Source organism: Girardinichthys multiradiatus, chromosome 5 (assembly GCF_021462225.1).
Source record: "Girardinichthys multiradiatus isolate DD_20200921_A chromosome 5, DD_fGirMul_XY1, whole genome shotgun sequence".
NCBI lineage: Eukaryota > Metazoa > Chordata > Actinopteri > Cyprinodontiformes > Goodeidae > Girardinichthys > Girardinichthys multiradiatus.
This window is the reverse complement of record NC_061798.1, coordinates 51,721,439-51,741,211: the sequence shown is the minus strand read 5'-3', so window position 1 is coordinate 51,741,211 and position 19,773 is coordinate 51,721,439. Positions and strand designations below refer to the sequence as shown.

General features: G+C 44.8%; 1 protein-coding gene across 8 annotated transcripts in view; it reads right to left on the bottom strand.

The window, feature by feature from the left end:
• Positions 1 to 19,773, bottom strand: part of mtus1b (microtubule associated tumor suppressor 1b) — a 59,345-nt gene that overhangs the window by 23,045 nt on the left and 16,527 nt on the right. For 5 of the 8 annotated variants that reach the window (XM_047364694.1, XM_047364692.1, XM_047364697.1 and 2 more), the window contains exons 4-7: positions 18,647 to 18,995; positions 14,015 to 14,218; positions 10,221 to 10,433; positions 9,428 to 9,565 (exon numbers count right to left, since the gene is read on the bottom strand). In XM_047364694.1, coding sequence (XP_047220650.1) covers positions 9,428 to 9,565; positions 10,221 to 10,433; positions 14,015 to 14,218; positions 18,647 to 18,995 — 904 coding nt within the window. Of the gene's footprint in view, positions 1 to 2,836; positions 3,623 to 9,427; positions 9,566 to 10,220; positions 10,434 to 14,014; positions 14,219 to 18,646; positions 18,996 to 19,773 lie in introns of those variants that run through there. The other 3 variants (XM_047364698.1, XM_047364699.1, XM_047364700.1) reach the window with 3 other exon arrangements.

The window sequence follows — 19,773 nt, the reverse complement described above, 5'->3', positions numbered from 1 at the left end:
GCAAAGTGGACCGGAGTCAAATTCCTTGTTTGTCTGTAAAACTTGGTAATAAAACTGATTCTGATTTATCGATCTTATTTGAATAAAAAGAAATTGTAACAAGCACTTGAACATGAAAAATTACAAGCAGACATTAAACCTTTGAGAGCATCTAGACCCGGGTATGATTTTAGGAAGGTTATATTAAAAACTTCAGAAATTAGGGTTAATAAATCTTAAATATATGAAATAGATGTTTCATGTTTTACAATTAGGAGTAAAAATGTAAAATAAAAATTATATAAATGTTGAAAATGATAAAGACGAACATTTAAGCCAGCAGTATGAGATTTAGACGGCATGAAAAGAAATAAAAGCTAAACTCTCCACATAGAACATCTGCACCTAATTTTATAATCATGAGCAAATCCTTCAGTTCATCTCTGCTCCGCCAGAGGATTATAACCCAGCAGCTCCTCTGCAGCAGATTAAAGCCCGCCTCAGATGAACCTCTGCACCAGGATGACTAAAGCCGGCCATAACCTACATTCCAGCCAGCAGCAGAAATGTTTAAGGATTTCCGACCCAGAACACACGGAGCAGCCAAACACGTGCCGCTGAGCTCAGATAGATGAGCGTCACGCTGCATGGAGGGGTATATTTCCCACAGAACCACAGGGAACGTGTTCATGTGGGCCAGAAATCAACGAGGAGCAGTCCAAACATGTCCACTGGGAGAGAATTGGCTGCCGAGCTGAATTTGAATCCAGATAACATGTTCAAGATGGTGGAATTAATGAGTAATTTAGATGAGACATCAGCATCATCAAGCCTTGAAGAAAGCCTGATGGTGAACTGATGCTGACCCACATGTCCTCCTCCATGTGCAGACTTCAGGAGAAGATTTAATTTCAGATGCTGGTTTGATTCCAGAATGTTTGTGTCTGAACAGAGAATAAATAATAAAAAAGGGCAGAAGGCATAATTTCTGATCCAGTTTATGGTTAAAGCATCAATATGAAAGAACAATTAGCACCAATCTTTGTTCTGTTTTAACATGAAGCATCAATATTTGACTGATTCATCCATTGAGAATTAAAGCTCCAACTGATGGGACACACTGACACCTAGTGGCTCAAATGTAAAATTACAAACAACTCAACCTCAGTTATACGAACCATCTGACCTCATGCTTTAAAAGAAGGAAACGTAACTACTATACTGACCACTGTTAGCCTGCAAGGCGTGCTGCTTTACGGAGCTTTAAAATAATTCTGGCCCAGATTTCTTTTCACATTATTTTGAACAGAACAGTTGGTTCTGAAACTTGTCCATTACAGCCTCCAAACATCAGCAGACGTGCTCACAAGACAGGAAGTTCATGGTTTCCATGCAATGGAGAAACATCTACAGGTGATTCCACCCTGATGTCTGCAAAAATTATTTCCACTGGTTTGCTCAAAAGAACATAGCTACAAATGGTTCATTACCTGCAGTCTGATTGGTCAACGCATGTTTTATGTGTTATTATCCAACCAGAAGTGCAGTCACAGATAATTTAATTTCTATTTGAGAGAAATGGGATAAAAATGTGGACTTTAACCATACTAATTATTTAAATTGACTAAAATATAATGATATAATGGTCAGAGAGCAACTTCATGAAGAATCATATGCATCTCCTCTGAATCTCTCTGAATCTGCTGATATGTGTGGAATAACCCTGAACCCACCAAACCTCCTGATGTTGACAGGAAGAAGCTCTGTGCAGGTCGATGTGTCGCACAGAGCAGAGAGGCTGCAGCTCAGGTTTTAACACCTGCAGGATTCCTCTAACCAATCTAACAGGAATCCAGGTGAGGAAGCTCTGCTGCTGGGTTTGTAAGAGTCACTGCAGGTCGGAGCTGAGCTGAGACTAAACATGGCTGCCTCAGAGCTCACCCAGGCTCCTTTAAATTAAGGGAAAGGATAAAAAAAATTGTTGGGCTCCTCAGATTTTCTCTGAATAAAACATAGACTCTCTCCTCACCACAGCAACGAACATTTCTCTAAAAGCTCCAGGAGGAAGAAGTTGAAGAGGAGGAGGCACGATTAACACAGAGACGCGCCGACCTGAAGGACAGAGCGCGGCTGAATAACCTAATGGCCAGCTGTGTCCTCGCCTGTTTCTAGTTCATGTGAGAGTCACGTGGTTGCAGTCGGTTCGCAGCGCTGGTATCGGACCTGAAAGCAGCCGGCAGCCATATTTATTCATCACGCCACTGATGAGGCACTCGTGCAGAAAGCATCCACACACACATGCAAGCTTGTTTGTGTTAGTACAACTGACAGCCATCTCTAAAGGGAAGATCCACACAATACTGGAAGCAGAGAGAGGCAACAATGGCTGCCAAGGTCCCGCACAGGAGCCGAGGGAGGAGGAGCAGCGGAGGGAGGAGGAGGAAGGGTAAAGAGTTCAATTTCACATCTCAAAACTAAAGACAAAAGGTCAAAAACATCAATTCATTGAATATGAGGCACCAGGCAGCAGAGGAGGAAGAGCATGGTTGTTTTATGATGAAGATAAGCTGCATAAAGCTCAAGGAACTTCCTGGACACACCCTGATGATAAATTAAATGTCCAAACTACCATGTGTATGAAGGATGCAGGGATGAAGGTTCTTAATATCTGGCCTTTAGATATTGGTGGCGGTGCTGGGATAAACTGGGAAGTAGCCATTTTCCCAGTAATGATCAGGAATGTGAAGGATGCACCCGACAGTCTGAGATGAATGCTGTACGACACGTGGAAAGATGGAGGAGATGAGAGGATGAAACACTGGATGGTTGGATGATGATGGAGAGGACGGGTCCAGACCTGCGTGGAAGACCACCGTGTTTTTCCTGCATCCCGGCAGAAGCTGAAGGTTTCGGAAGAGTCCTTTAGCTGTCAGCTTCACGTGGAAGTTGGACAGCGAGAGTCTGGGAGACCATAACATCGTTTCTCCACCAGGTCTTCAGCAAACTCAGGTTGGGTCTGAGGAATTTAGCCTGGATAGCTTTCTGAAGCTTCTCAGAAAATTCAGAACCTTCTAAGATAAATCTGGACCAAGCTGAACCAAATTTCTAGTTTTTTCTCCTTCAGAATAAAAAACCAAAAGTTTTGTTGCAGATGTTACTGAAAAATCAAAATTGAAATAATCAATGATTAAATCTGCACCCAAACCCAGTGGATCCTAAACGAGCTGCATTTGGATTTGGAGCAGAACTTTTACTCAGATTTAGAAAAAATGCAAAAAGGAAAGTCTGTTAATCCTCCAGCTGCTCTTCATCGAATCGAAGCCACAAATAAACAGGAAAAATCCAAACGCTCGTTTCTGTCGTACAACCCAGAGAAGAAGAAAACAGCACCAAAAATAGCCGGCTGATGTGGACAAACAACGGCGACGAGAAAAGGAGAAAAAGAGCGCGATGGAGAAAGAGAAACAGGACGAGGTATTAATGGCGTGTGAGAACGGAGGGAGGAGAGGAAATCCTCTCTGCCAGCGATGATTAGTATTCCTTCGGCGCCGTCGGATCCACAAACACAGCAGCGTTTTCCTCCGTTCAGAACCGCAGTTTGGTCCCTCATTTAAACAAAGAGGAGCGCGTCCACGCCTCCTCTGCAGCTGTGCTGCCAAGCAAAGGGACCAGGGGGGAGGGGAGGAGGAAGAGGAGGAGGAAGAGGGGGAGGAGGAAGAGGGGGAGGGGAGGAGGAAGAGGGGAGGAGGAAGAGGGGGAGGAGGAAGAGGGGAGGAGGAGGAGGAGGAGGGGAGGAGGAAGAGGGGGAGGAGGAGGAGGAGGAGGGGAGGAGGAAGAGGGGGAGGAGGAGGAGGAACAGGGGGAGGAGGAGAAGGAAGAGGGGGAGGAGGAAGAGCGGGAGGGGAGGAGGGGGAGGAGGAAGAGGGGGAGGAGGAGGGGAGGAGGAAGAGGGGGAGGAGGAGGAGGAAGAGGGGAGGAGGAGGAGGAGGAAGAGGGGAGGAGGAAGAGGAAGAGGGGAGGAGGAGGAGGAAGAGGGGAGGAGGAGGAGGAGGAGGAAGAGGGGAGGAGGAGGAAGAGGGGAGGAGGAGGAGGAGGAGGGGAGGAGGAGGAGGAAGAGGGGAGGAGGATGAGGAGGAAGAGGGGGGAATAATCTTCCTCCACCTTCCATCCATTTAAAGAGCAGCAGGTGGAGCATTAAAACCTCCAAACACCGACTGCAGTTCAGTAAAACTTCCAGCAAGGACAAAAAGTGGAGTTGAGGACATAATGAGAACATCTTCTGAAAGGACAGGTGGAGCGATGGACAGATGAAGGACGGTCAGATGTTTCATGAAGGTACATTCGGTTGAAGAATAATCTACCTTTAATTTGCCAAATAAAAAGGTAAATGTCCTGCACTTGTATTGAACTTTATTAAGTCGCCAGAAACTCCACAGCGCTTTACACGACAGTCATCCACCCATTCATTCACCCATTCATTCACCCATTCATTCACCCATTCATTCACCCATTCATCCACCCATTCATTCACCCATTCATCCACCCATTCATCCACCCATTCATTCATCCACCCATTCATCCACCCATTCATTCACCCATTCATCCACCCATTCATCCACCCATTCATTCATCCATTCATCCACCCATTCATCCACCCATTCATCCACCCATTCATCCACCCATTCATTCATCCATTCATCCACCCATTCATTCACCCATTCATCCACCCATTCATTCATCCATTCATCCACCCATTCATCCACCCATTCATTCACCCATTCATCCACCCATTCATCCACCCATTCATCCACCCATTCATTCATCCATTCATCCACCCATTCATTCACCCATTCATCCACCCATTCATTCACCCATTCATCCACCCATTCATTCACCCATTCATTCATCCATTCATCCACCCATTCATCCACCCATTCATCCACCCATTCATCCACCCATTCATCCACCCATTCATTCATCCACCCATTCATCCACCCATTCATTCACCCATTCATCCACCCATTCATCCACCCATTCATTCATCCATTCATCCACCCATTCATCCACCCATTCATCCACCCATTCATTCACCCATTCATCCACCCATTCATCCACCCATTCATTCATCCATTCATCCACCCATTCATTCACCCATTCATCCACCCATTCATTCACCCATTCATCCACCCATTCATTCATCCATTCATCCACCCATTCATCCACCCATTCATTCACCCATTCATCCACCCATTCATCCACCCATTCATCCACCCATTCATTCATCCATTCATCCACCCATTCATTCACCCATTCATCCACCCATTCATTCACCCATTCATCCACCCATTCATTCACCCATTCATTCATCCATTCATCCACCCATTCATCCACCCATTCATTCACCCATTCATCCACCCATTCATCCACCCACTGTGGCCACAGCTCCCCTGGGGCAGACTGACACAGGTGAGGCTGCCATACAATCAGCACCACCGGGCCTCTGAACACCATCAGCAGGCAAGGAGGGTAAAGTGTCTTGCCCAAGGACACAACAATTGAGACAGATTCGGGACTCGAACCAGCAACCCACCGGTTACCACTGCTGCCACAGTCACCCAAATGAAGATGAACACCACAGACAGTAGATGCTGTAAACACATCATGAAAGCTTTTATTTCAGGCATCTGATCAAGATTCCTACTTTTGGAGGTTTTATCCATCCCACTGAGAGAAGATCCTAGTGCAGAACCAGAACCAGAACCCACAGGCGGAACTGTGTATCCCTTATAGTCTGGGAAGTCCTTGAAGTTCAAAAAGGACACTCAAACTAACCCAAACTAAATGTTGGTGGCACAGTTCAGGGGAACATCCAAATATTGTTAACCAGCACTGGGGTCCCTCAGGAGGAGCTGGAGAGTTTCGCTGGATTTGTGTGTTTCCCTCCAGGATCCTGTACATCCAGATGTGGTAACATTTATGGGCTGGTGTTTAATTTCAGATACAAGGATGCAAGGGTCATGCAGTTCACAAATTTGGTCTTGGTGGAAGAGTTGATGTGAAGATAAATGGGGCTACATCCAGGACAATCCTGAAAGAACAGCTGTTCACCTTCTAGCAGGACAACCACAGCTAGAGCTACAATGATGGTTCAGTCTGTAAATGCATCAGTTTTCTACCACAGTTTGTGTTGGTCTGTCCCAGTCTCAATAAAACCGAAGTCTGGGGTCTGTAAGAAACATGGAGCCTCAGTCAAATTCTGTTTTTCTACTAATTACTCTGAAAGATCCCAGCTGCAAACCAGCGCCCCCAGCTGGCAGCAGGAGGTACAATCATGTTACATCTACACGAACAAATGTGCAGTAAAAGAAACAAGCAAGTGTGCTTCAAATATAAACTGCAGACAGGAGCAAGGATAATCAACCCTGAGCTGCATCACAGCATCAACAAAGAAAACTTCAATCGAGACAAAAGAGCTCCAGAAAACCAGAGTCTTTAAGGTCCACTCTGCAAACCGGGTCCAATAACAAGCATGTGTGCTGCTGCCTCTGTTGATGAGCCTTAACGTGTTTGTGAGGCGGTGAAGCCACAATGAGGGTGACAGCCAGTCTGTGAGTCGGGGCTCCCCAAAGGCCCAAACAAGACCTTCAGGTCACGTCACCGAGGGGAGGCATGCAGGCGACCCGGCCCAGAGGAGAACACCCGAACAGGGGGGAGGAGGCTGCAACCTCAGCCCCTGAATCCACCACAGCTCCACAGAGAAAACAGCTTTTCTACAAGCAGGTACACAAACACTACACCAGGCATTAAAACACCTCAACAAATATATTTAAATGTAAAAACAAAATTCTATATGCAAGAACAAAAAAGACAAAGTTAAATTTTCACGTCATAGTTTGAATCCTTGCCTGTTTTAGGAGAATTTCTCAGATTCAGCATAATTTACAATATATTAAAAACATTTCAATTCCTGCTCAGTTCTGCACGTCAACCCAGTAATTAGATGAATGTTTCTGGTTCTGTAAATAGTGCTGAGATCCAAATGTTGCTCAGTTAAAATTCAAAGAAGGCAGTTTGTTGCCCAGTTAATGAGTCGGAGCAGAACGAGCTGAATAATCGCAGACCAACATGATGGTTCTGATTCAGTCTACAGGGGTGTCCAGTCACACTGATTCTGTCATCCAGAACCAACTGATGCAGTTTGCCCTAAAGCTTAATTAGTCAAGAGACTTCAGGAAGCATCACAACGTTCTCCAGATATTTCACAATAATTTCTAGATCGTTCCAAAGCATCACCTTCACAGACTCGGTGTAATACATCTGAAGGCTGGAAGATACAGCTGGAAAGACACGTTTTCATATATTAGCATGAATTAAAAACATCCATCCATCCATCCTCTTCAGCTCATCAGAGATCGGTTTGTAGGAGCAACAGATCCAGACCTCCCTCTCCACAACAACACCCTCCAGCTCAGTCTGGGGGATCCCAAGGCGTTTCCAGGCCAGACAAGAGGTGTAGTCCATCCAGCAGGTTCTGGCTCTTCCTCAGGGTCTCCTCTCACTGGGACGTGCCAAGTGGAGGCATCCTGAACCACATCAGCTGACTCCTTCCAGTACCCCACCTCCCATCCTATGGAGGACACTCATTTCAGCAGCTTGCTCTTAGGGTCATGATCCAACTCTCATGACCATAGGTGAGGGTCATAACTTGGACAGCTTTGCTTTTTGGCTCAGCTCTTTCTTCACCACAACAGACCAGAGCAGTGCCCACATTACTGCAGAACCAAACAGTCTTTCCATCTCTCGCTCCATCCAACCATCACTCATGAGCAAGACACCCAGATACTTAAACTCCTCGCTTGAGGCAGAGACCGACCCCCAACCCAGAGGGGGCAGTCCACCTTTTTCCAGTTGTGGCCTCAGACTTTGAGAAGCTGACTCTCATCCCGGCTGCATCACACTCAGCAGTGAACACTTGAGGTCGTGGCCTGAAGAACTAACAGAACCACAACATCTGGGAAAAGCAAAGATGAGATCCTGACGTTCCCAAACCAGACTCCCGCAGCACCCCCCACAAAATACCTCGGGTGACAGGGTCATAAGTCTTCTCCAGATCTTCCAAACTGATGTAGACCAGAGAGGCATACTCCCAAGACCACCTCAGGACCCCTCAAGGGTAAAGACCCGGTCCACTGACCCAAGGGCAGGACAAGGTTTGACTCCTCTCCAACACCCCAGATTAAGCTTTCCCAGGGAGGCTGAGAAGTGTAATCCCTGGATAACTGGAACACACTCTCCGGTCTAATTTCAGAACTTCTGACTTTCAATCAATAAACAGTTTAGAGTAGAAAGATGCTGTTAATCTCAGCAGGTTCTCTGCTGAGATCAGAATATGAGAAATATGTTTACTAGCAGCTCAATAAAAGCTTCTTTCTAAACAACATGATCATTAAATTTAAAACCATCACCTAAAAATCTGTGTCTGGATTATAATGTTAATGGTGTTTTTGCAGGAACTGAATCTACTACTAATTAGGCATAAAAACTGCATTTATGCTTAATTGCATGAAATTGGTTGAGATCATGATACGACACGCTCGTCTGTATGAGTTGGACCACTCAGTTCTGCTTCTGCGCTGCAGCGGCATCTCTGTGGATCCAAATCCAGTTGTGGAAAAGTGAAAACAGCGTCTCCCGTGTCTCTGCTCAGACCCGGCTGTTAAATAGTAAAATGGTAAATAAGGATCCAAGACGATCCTGACATGAGTCACAGTGGGAAAAATCCTTTTTCTGACCTCCTCTTTCAAGCTATAACACTATTTTTCCTGTTGGGAAGCAGCAAAGTAAAAATGCAGAAAATCATAGTCAGGTTTAGTTATCCACTCAGCACAGAGCATAACTACATAGTCTCTTATTTAAAATTTCAAATCTCTCCACACTCATATTCTCTGGAAGTTTTCATTAGTTTTGGGCCAATTTTTAGTAAGTATTTGATGGAAATGTATCACAGATAGACGCTGGTGAACGCCATGATATGATGCGGCTCTGGTCTTAATGTGAGGCTTCATGTCTTCTTTAGGAGTTTGTAAAACTTTATTTCCAATTAGAATAAAACCTCCTGATGCTGCAGGGTTGGACTGAATGGTCTGACTTCTCTGTCCTTAAAACAGCTAATTATTCAGAATTTAAATAAATATTTTTATTTCATAAACCAAGTTAATACCTATATTCAATCAACAATGTCAGGGCTGTTACATATTTATTCAGAGCTTGAATTACAAGCTAACGGCATTTTTTCCATTCTTCCTGTGCAGAAGCCCTGATAAAGGTTTTCAGGAGGACATGTTGGCGGTTCTACGTCTCTCCACACAGCTGTGTCTGCATTACGACCAGCTTCTTCTGTCAGTAGACCACATAAATCCAGTCACCCACAACCTCTCAGGCAGCTTACCTGTGATGTTCAGTCGACCGTGGCGGGCCGAACCGTTTCTCTGCAGCGGGGGCTTCGCCGACGAAATGGCCTTTGCTGGCGGATGGCCAGCAGGCATCTTTGTCATGTTCTGGTTGGTGATGGTGGGGGTCTTCAGACCTGTGGATCGGACACAGGAGACGTCAAAGACCATCGCTGCCTCACCGTCCGGTTTGCCGCTCAAACTTCGGCAGCTGCAGCTTTTAAACGGACTGAAGACAGCCGTTAGAACCGGTTCCTTCATGCGGAGTGTTTACCAGCTCCAGGAGTCTCTGCATGATCAGCTGGTCCTGCTCTAACTGTCCCTCCTGCTCCGTTTACCAGGATCACATGGATCTGACCCAGACACAAACATCTGCCAGTCTCTGGTTAAGTAAAGCCAACCTGCAGTCATTCACAGATTCAGTAGATAATCTCACAGAGACACGGTTCAGAAAGTCCTCATTTAAACTCTTACGACAGGAACTAAACCGAAACTGAATCAGAACCGAGCAACATTGTTTCTGGTGGTATCTTTATCCAAAACTGGGAACTTCCAGAAAACCTGGAAGTTCAGTAACACCAGACACCAAAGCAGGAATCACCTGCAGAGGCATGTAGGCATAAAGAAAATCAGCAGTGATCACTGAAAGTAGGTCTGCTGCGGATCGGAACCACTTTAAAAGATTAAAGGACACAGAAACAATAAATGAGCTGCTAGTTTTACTGATCCTCTCCCTGAATCTGCTGCACACATGCCCTGGTTTTAAATTAGAGACCATCTGAGCATTTTCACCTGTAATAGACGTCCTGGCCTGCACAGACGGCCCTCTGCTCCTCATGCCAGCAGCTGGAGGCATTGGACCACTGCTGGGTGAGATGTCACCAGTAGCACTGGTGATTCCAGAGTTGTGGGGCTTTGCTGTGTTCTGGCTGCCTGAAGAAGGTGAGCCTCTGCTGGGCTGGTCACCGGGCTTTGAGTCCGTAGGAGGTGGAGCTCCAGGAGAGGCTGCAGGACAGAAATGAACATTTTAGGGTTCAAGGATCCAAGATTTGATTCATTCAGCAGAAAAACCACAAGATCCCCGCAGATAAAATGCTTCAACCAACAACTTGATCCAGTATCAAATTTCTACATTTTTCATCAGTTTTTAAAATACTCTGGATAATTGAGAATAATAAACCATCTCTCTGGTTTTTATCTGCATGTTTGTTTGGTTTGCTTCTCAGCTGGCTTCAGATTCAGCAGACTGTTACAGCCTCATTTCACAAGTTTCTTTCTCCTTTTCTGGCCAAACCAACTCAAATCACGTCGATTTCAAGTATGACATTAAAATGTAGGACATCCAACTCCAACATCTTCCTTCCAGTGTAAATTCTGATTTACGAGGGTCTAGAGGGCGAGTCCTCTTGGGGTCACATTTTAAAGTTGCCCTACAGAACGTAGCATTGCTCACTTAGTTCCGCACAATAACATTCTGCCTGTGTTCTGGTTGAAAACGTGGTACCGACTGGGCCGTACCAGATATTTTACGTACAAATATCTTTACTATTCCATTCCTAATATGGATCTGCATATGCTCTGCTACTGAAAAACCAAAATGAAAGTTATTATGTGAAACATCAAGGAAACAGGAGGAAGGGCAAAGCGAGGGGCATCGTTGAAGCGGGCGCCAGATATAGACAAGCTATTCATCCTCAGTGCAGCTGCCTGGAGTTCGAATCCTGACCTCTGGACCTGGTTTCCTGGCTGAAAAGCTTTGAATGAAGGCCACTAGTACCTTATGATTTTTAATATTCAAGATAACTGAATGTATGTAGCGTCTCAGGTGTTTCTGCCTAAAAATGAAACCTGACCACAGAACCAGAACTGTAAACATCTAAACAAGAACGACGTGAGCTGAGAACATGACGGCTAAATCACTGATGGCTGACCACATGCACCCGTCTGTGTGGAGGTGTTTCAACACCTACGCTGCTCTCTCAGGTTCAACGTCACCATGGGAACTAGCTGGCTCATACGTAATCTAGTTTCCATGACAACCCAATCACACCATCAGGGATGTGTGTGTGTCTGTGTGTGTGAAAAACCCTAAAGTCAGGAAAGTGTTTACAAGCTCAGCTTAATCCCTAAATAAAAAGTTCAAAATTAACTGATAAGAAACTTCACAGCTTCTTCTCTCCAGAGCACACCTCCACCTGTCCATGCTCTCCTCCACCTGTTCCTTACCCTCACACCTTGACTCCTGCCTGACCTCATCTGTCAGCTTGTCCATGACCCCTGTCAGCAACAATGGGCTCAGAGCTACCTGATGTAACCCCTCCCCCAACTCACTCCTACCTCACTCCTCACCACTGTCTCACCGCCCTTGTACATGTCCTGCACCACACTAACAAGTCTCTGTGCCATCTCTGACTTCCTTATATGGTACCAAAGTTTCTTCTCTCGATGTCCCATCATCAGCTTTGTCCAGATCCACAAAGAGACAATCCAACTCTCCTTCTGACCTTCTCTCAGCTTCTCCCTCATCACACCTAAAGCAAACATCACATCTGTTGAGGTTTCCACAGCACAAAACCACATTGCTGCTCACTGATCATCACCTCTCTCCTTAACCTAACTTCAACACCTCTTTCCCTCATCTTCATGGTATGGCTCACCCCTCTGTAGTTACAACAGTAAACGTGACCTTTGTTCTTGAAAATGGAGGCTAATAAACTTCTTAGCGGTTCCTCAGCCATCATCTCACTCAGGGATTGCTTTAGTGGATTCCAGCTAAGATTGCAAACATTCAAATGGACTCACATGTGCACATTCATGCACACAAAGACCAAACAGGAACTCTTCAGCAGAAATTTAACTTTTTACTTCTAAAACTGGGCTGCACAGTGGCGCAGTTGGTAGCACTGTTGCCTTGCAGTAAGAAGGTCCTAGGTTCAATTCCCAACCTGTGGTCTTTCTGCATGGAGTTTGCATGTTCTCCCTGTGCATGCGTGGGTTCTCACCGGGTACTCCAGCTTCCTCCCACAGTCCAAAGACATGCCTGTTAGGTCAATTGGTCTCTAAATTGACCTTAGGTGTATGAATGAGTGTGTTCATGGTTGTTTGTGTGTTGCCCTGCGATGGACTGGCAACCTGTCCAGGGTGTACCCTGCCTCTCGCCCATAGACTGCTGGAGATAGACACCAGCTCCCCCGTGACCCACTATGGAAGAAGTGGTAGAAAATGACTGACTGACTTCTAAAACTAGTAGCTGCCTTGGTTTGTCTTACTTGCTGGGATCTGATTTCAGGAGAGACTATAGCAGCTTTCATCAATATGCTTCTGGAAATTATTTTTTCTCTCTAAATCAGTGTAAAATTTCTTAAGTTCATCAATAAATTGTTCCAATACAGTCATTACAATGTACTAATATTTATTTTTGACTGATTTTACATTCTTAAACACACAGATGAAAGACATATAAGTAAACAAGCAAAGTATATCGGAATTATTAAAATAATCCAAAATGAGTAATGTTAGTAGATTACGATACAGTAGGTTTAATCTAAAAGAAAGTAAGGTGAGCCAAGACAGACTAATATTTTATCTAATATCTTGTCTGATATTTAATATATTTCCTCCATACTAATAAGACAAGTAAAGGTACACAAGAATAAGCTAAACTAAAATAACTTTATTGGGCTAAATTAAACTAATGAAACAAACCGAGTTGAAATAATATGATAAAATAAAATAAAATAGGACAGCAAAGAAAATAATGTAATGTACAACAAACCAATTAAAGTTGAGGTAAAACAAGATAAGGTTAGGTAAACTAAAGTAAGCTAAGCTAAGCTAAGCTAAGCTAACACAACCTGAGGTAAATGCTATGATATGGCAGGCTTAGCTAAACTTAATGAAGATAAGCTAAGCTAAGTTAAGATAAACTAAAATAAGGTGAGCTAAACTAAACTAATAAAATAAACTAAGAATAGCTAAATAAAGGTAGACTGACATGAGGCTAAAATAAACCAAATAAGACTAAGCTATGCTACAAGATATATTTTATTATTAAATATGTTGTTCAGTATGTGCTTCCAGGTCTATACGGCCTGTTTTTCCTTTACAAAGTAGTAAATTAGGAACTAACACAACTGATCTCTCTTTGGGAATCACCTGGTTGGAGCCAAAATCTGCTTCATCTTTGGGATTTTTTGCAGATATTGAAACTAAATGTGTGTTTGTGACAGGCTGCTGGTAACAAGGTACCCCCAGGTCCTGAACTTGTGCTTTCTTTTTAACTTGACTAAAAACCAGAGATAAACAGAAAGTTGTTTTTGCAGAACGGCACTGCTCAGAGCTCTGAATCATTACCACGTGCCCTCTGACCTCCACAGAAGAAGAGGACCTATTGTGTGCTCACATTCCCAGTTTCTGCAGTGTTAATGGAGGTGATGTCTGAGTATTATTATCCGACAGCCTGTTTGTTTAATCTGTCTCCGATTCTCAGCAGCTGATTGTGTATTAAATGGAGACGGAAACACAGAGTCCAGAGAAAGACAGGAAGTGGAGAGGGAAACCACGCCTCAGATGATCCTCTGCCTCACCTTTGCTGTTGGCGGCATTGTTCTCGTTGCTCCCCAGTGATGAGCAACTCAGGCTGCCTGGTAAGCCTTTAACAGGAAGCCTGGAGGCAGTGGGTGCAGGTTGTCGGCCTGCTGACCCTGCTGCTGGCTGCTGATTGGATGTTGGTTTGGGAATAGACGCAGTGGGACTGTGAGCAATTGCTGATGTTCGAGGTTTGGGAATACCTGGGAAGCAAAGAAAAAGGCCCAACTTAAGGAAAACAACCACAAACTACAAGTCTGACATTATCCAAGAATGAGGTTTCAAACATCTCATTATGAAGATGTACGAGTTGCTGCTGATGCTCCAGCGTAAACATGGATATTTGAAGATATTTTCTGTTGAACTTACTTTTAATATCCATCCATTCCTGCACCTCAGACTCAAACACATCCAAGAAACATGGTTCATTGAACTTTTTGTGTCCCATTCATTTTCTAGCAATGTGGCCACCAATCCAGGCAGAGTCTCAGGGGTTCCTTTGTCCTGTAAACATGTCTAAAGGCGTCGTCACATTTTTGGTTTCCATGTTCTCCAACCAAGTCTGCTGGGGGTGAGATGCAGACTAGTTTCTGTTTGGTAGAGCTGGACAAAGGTGTCCCACAGAAATCTGTGGTTCCTGATGCAGAGAAGGACCTGAGATCAGCCTCACTGAAATTCCTCTAAATCCTTTACTGGTTTTATATCTGACTCTCTAGAAACCAACATATGCAAAACTAGACTTTGTTTCTATTTAGATCTATGATTTTCTCACACATTTGTTGCCAAAGTTGAGATTCTCGGAACATCTTTGCTCCTCAGAGACTCATACTTTCATGGATCCTGGTTTCCGACCAAATCAGCACAAAACAAAAGCTGGAAGTTTGTGTTCTATTAAAAGAATGACAACAAGTCAATAAAAGAGGTCTTCTAGTTTTCTTAGCTTTTATTTTTGTGGGGTCTGACTTGTTTGTGTGACCAAATTGTGGGTTGATGCTGCAGTTCATTGTCCCGGGGCGGAAAAAAGACATTCATTGTGGCAGTTTTGGCATCAGAAAGGAGGAGTTCAAACTATTCACAGTTAAATATAAATTTAAATTACAGCCGAGACTGAGACAGGATTGTGTCTGAGAAGCTGCCTGGTTGGTATTTCTGCAGCCTGATGTTCTACAGTGAAAGAAATGTGAAGCACTGCGTCACTCGTCATTTCAGAAGACTGATTCACACATTCCTTCCAAAAACCAAAGCAGAGTGAATCCCTCAGAGCCACAAAGGCCTTCTGGTCTTCACACCCAAACCAGGAGGAATGGAGATGTTAAATAAGGCTGCTAGTGACTGTGTGGAGGAGAAATGTTTCAAGTAACATTCACTGAGTTTGAGACCTTTAAAGCACAGGGACAGATTGTTCTGCAACATCTTGTAACAACACAGAAGGTCAGAGAAACACCTCAAACAAAACAGAAAATCTAATGAAACAAAAAATAAATACATCAGAGACACAGAATCAACTGCAAACACAAGAAGAGGACGCCTATAGCCACAGATACCAAACAATATTTCATGAAACGCAACCAAAAACTGAACAAAAAAACATCCATCTATCTACTGTCTTCTGCTTATCCAAGAGCAGGTCCAATGGGTTGGTAAGTACAGGAAAATCAGCCCTCCCCCTTTCCTGTGGCATTCTCCAGCTTCTCCTCTGGATCTCAAGGAGTTCCCCAGCTAGAAGGGGAACTCCCATCTCTCTGGTCCTTCCAGAAAGACCTGAGTCTTTCCCCGGTCTCCTCCCATGTGAAAGTGCCTGGAAGACTTCCAGAAGAAGCCATCCAGGAGGTATCCTGATCAGACGAACCTCCTCAGCGGACTTCCTGTGGATGCAGAGGAGAAGCAGCTCTACTCTCCTGGATGATGGTGCTTATCCCTTTATCTTAAGAATGAGACTAGCCAACCCACAGAGGAAGTTCATTTCATCTGCTCGTATCCATGATCTCGTACTTTTCACTATGATCCGTATCTTCTGATCAGAGGTGGGAAGCTGGACCGTTGGAGCAATCACTCCAGAACTTTTAGCTCAGCTCTTCTTCACCACCACCACAAACTGGAGCTTCACCTCATTACTGCAGCTTGCCATCCATCCACCTCCTGATCCACCCCAGGAACAAGACACTGGAACATGGACACCATGGAAGATCTTAGACCATGAGAACTAAAAGAAATCCCTTACTGCAAAGAACCAGGATAATAAAATGACTGAACTTCAACTGTCAGAAAACAAGAAGACAACTCAGTTAAAATAAAGCAGAAACCACTAAAACATTTCCAGGCCCAGCAGAATCCTCTTCATCAGACCATAAGAACTTTATCTGGACTTCATGTTCATTTCAGCTGGATTAGCTCAGAAACACGAAACATCTGGGCCCGTTTGGGTTGGAGCAGAGCAGCTGGGTTGCGTTACCGTAGGAACCAGCGCTAAGTAAGAGCTGACATACAAAAACATAACGACTTCAGCTTCATTTCCCTGGTTATCATCTCTGTTCTCACCAGGAACCACACCACTACCCAGTTATCTCTTAACCTGGACTGGACTAGTAGCTTTCCGGGCTTTAAGAATGTCCTTCCAAGTTTTTCTTTTGGGTTTTGGCTGAAAAGTAGAAGAATCCAGCAAAGCTTTAGTCTGGGACGACCGAACATGTTCAAAAGATCTCAAGTTCACAGAAGTTTGGACTCAAGTCACATGACAAATTTAATGATCTTAGACTCGATTTGATGAAATCAAGACTCGGAACCAGGCTCGGACTCCACTTGAAAATATGCCTGATATCTTGCAAAGAGAAAGTGGGTTCCTTTTAGATTTATTGACTTGGCTAACCTGAACAGAACAGATCCTGAACCTGCAAATCCAACGTCACCCAGTGAAGGTGAATGGTGCTGAGGGTTATAAGGGAAAAATAATACCTCAAGTTTAATTCAATCATTTACAGAAAAAATGAGCTGGTGAAAAGAAACAGCTTCCAGTACAGGAAGCTTGTGACCTTTCACCTAAAGACAGATAAATCAGGGTTGGTGATGAGTAACAGTTCAATATCCAAGACATTTTCATGCTTGGAAGTAAAATTTGCTCAATCATCTTGCATCCATAGAAAAAGTTCCCATGGTCCATAAACATCTCATTAAAGAGAAGCCTGATTGGTCTGACAGTAAAAACCCTAAAATATTAATAATAAAATCTGGTAAACATGCTTAATGTCATTTAAAAAGCATCTCATTTGTTCATTTGCGAAGCTTCAACTGTAACATTTTTAAAAAACAAAACATTACTTAAATTCATATTCCAGATAATTTCTAACAAACATCTCTAATTATTCATAAAGTGTCCAAATAATAAAGCTTTGGTGGGTTTGTTGTGTATGGAGTAGGTGAGTCCCACTAGAAATGATCTCTACCATAACATTTTTCCTTCATATAGACTAGAAACAGAAACCATTAAGGAATTTCAGGGACTCGCCTTAGATGACCCTGGATCAAGAACCATCATACATCAACAGAACCACACGGAACAGGGAACCTTTGTCCAGGTCTACAATCAGCGGTACTTTACTGAGCAGAGAATACGCCTGATGTCAACCTTGTCCAGAAGTCAGCTCCTCTGGGCTCTGATGCATCTGGGATGGACCATCACAGTGGGAACATGGATCAGACGGATCAGTTTTCCAGATCAGCGACGGGGAGAAGGGGGGTCTGGCCTGTTGTCAGCAGCCAGGCTCTGTGATGGTAGGAGGTTGTATCATGGTGTGGGCTTGGATCATTCCCTCTTCTCTGATGGCTGCATTGATGAAGAAACGTCCAGCAGCCTTCAGGACCACATCTTCTCCAGGACAATCCATCATTTTTAACCAAAACAAAGGAAGGGCCTGGCTGAGGAAGAGGAGGGTACAGCTGCTGGATGGGCCTGTCCCCAGCAGAGACTGCTGGAGGAGAAATGTGATCAAGTCTGGACCAAACTCAACATGATGCAAAGCAGACACACAAACAAAAGAAACACATTGAGGAAAATCTCAGTTTGAGGTCAGAAGGCGTCCATTGGTCCCTGTGCATCAGGAAGGAGAACAGCCAAGCTCATTGTCCATCAGAATTTGACCTTTCTGGACAAAGACCAGCTTTCAGCCACAGACGGAGACACCATGAATAAATGTGAGCTTTTTCCGGGTGTAAATGCAGCTCCGTGATTATAGACAACAGGAGAGGAGCCGAACACGTGGAAATGAATGCAAAGAGAAGAGACGGCAGCGTGTCAGCAGCAGAACCTGCATTTAGCAACGCAGACAAAGAGCTGCAGGACAGAAGGAGAAAGTTTAACTTCCTCTGAGGGGAAGTGTTGCATAAAACACAGGAACAGTCCGACCAGACTTCAACACAAACTTCTGAACTAATTTAGACTTGTGCTGTAGTGCAACTCTGCAGCTGGAACAGCTGGAACGTTCTGAAACAGATACAGATACGCCACTTAGAGCAGAAAACGCTCTGCGTGTGCGCTGCAGCTGGAGGAACAGCATTCGGGTCGGGATTTAAACCTGCTGCTCTCCAAGACTGCTCTTACACAGAAAGGAAACTCATGCAGCTTCATGTGGACTCACCCTGGTTCTGGTTCTGTCTCTTGGCTAGAGATCCATCAGCTTGAACCACCCTGGATTCTTCGGAGGCTCCCGGTTGAGAACGTTCCTGCCCGGGAGGTCCTGTCCCAGAGCCTGGAGGTGGTGCCGGTCCCCTGTCTGGCCTGTTGGTCCTCCCCTGCTGCCGGACCCCAGGTCCCAACCTGGAGGAGAATCTCTGCAGGAAGAGCTGATGTTTAGTGACAGCGTCCCAACCCAGGGACCTGAGCTCGGCGCTGCGCACAGAGACCATGGTGTTAGCTATTCCCAGCCAGACAGAGCTGTAGACGAGGGAAGTGAGGAAGAGGCTGAAGGAGGGGAGGAGCAGCTGGAGCTGAGGAGGAGGAGGGAAACTGGGAGTGTGCAAAAACTACAAGAAGAGTGAAAAAAAGCTGCTGCTATGTTTTAGTTCCCCCAAGAGACCCGGCTTGGCGCAGGCCCACCCCCCGCTCTACCCTCGACCCAACTCTATAAACACACATGGTCAGAGTTTGGAGGTCTGGCATCAGTCTCCACCAACAGAGCAGACGTGGTAAAGCGAGAACAAAAGTTCCTCCGCTCTGTTTCCTGATGTTTCTCAACCCAAACGGACAGGATCTGGCATAACTCTGTTCAGATTCAGCCTGGGCCCCTCAGATTACTGTAACATACCAACACACTCAATCCTGTGTTAACACGCTCCCTGGCAGCTCCTGACGGGCCTAACTCCTGCAGATGGACAGATCTCTATGTCCACGTGCAGCAGATTTGATCTGATATTGGAGCATGCTGCACGCATTGAGCCCGGACTTAGCATCAGCCCTTTACTTCTGATTACGGTGATCCGGTCCTCACACTCCTACAGAGATTTCCTTGCAGACGTTGAGAAAACGCAGCTAAAGTCCAAAGAAAAACCTTCAAAACATCTGGAGAACTACGGATCAAGACCACTTCAAACATTACTGCTGAAGTCTAATCGTTTGGGAGGAAAGCGAGAAACAAAGGCTGATTCTGTTCATGAAAGTGTTAGCTGCACACTTCAGTCCAGCCTGAATGATTCAAAGCCGGGAGGCAGCGTTTGAAGGAATACGCTGAGGCAGGTCTGGGAGCTCCTACTGGCTCCATGGATCTTT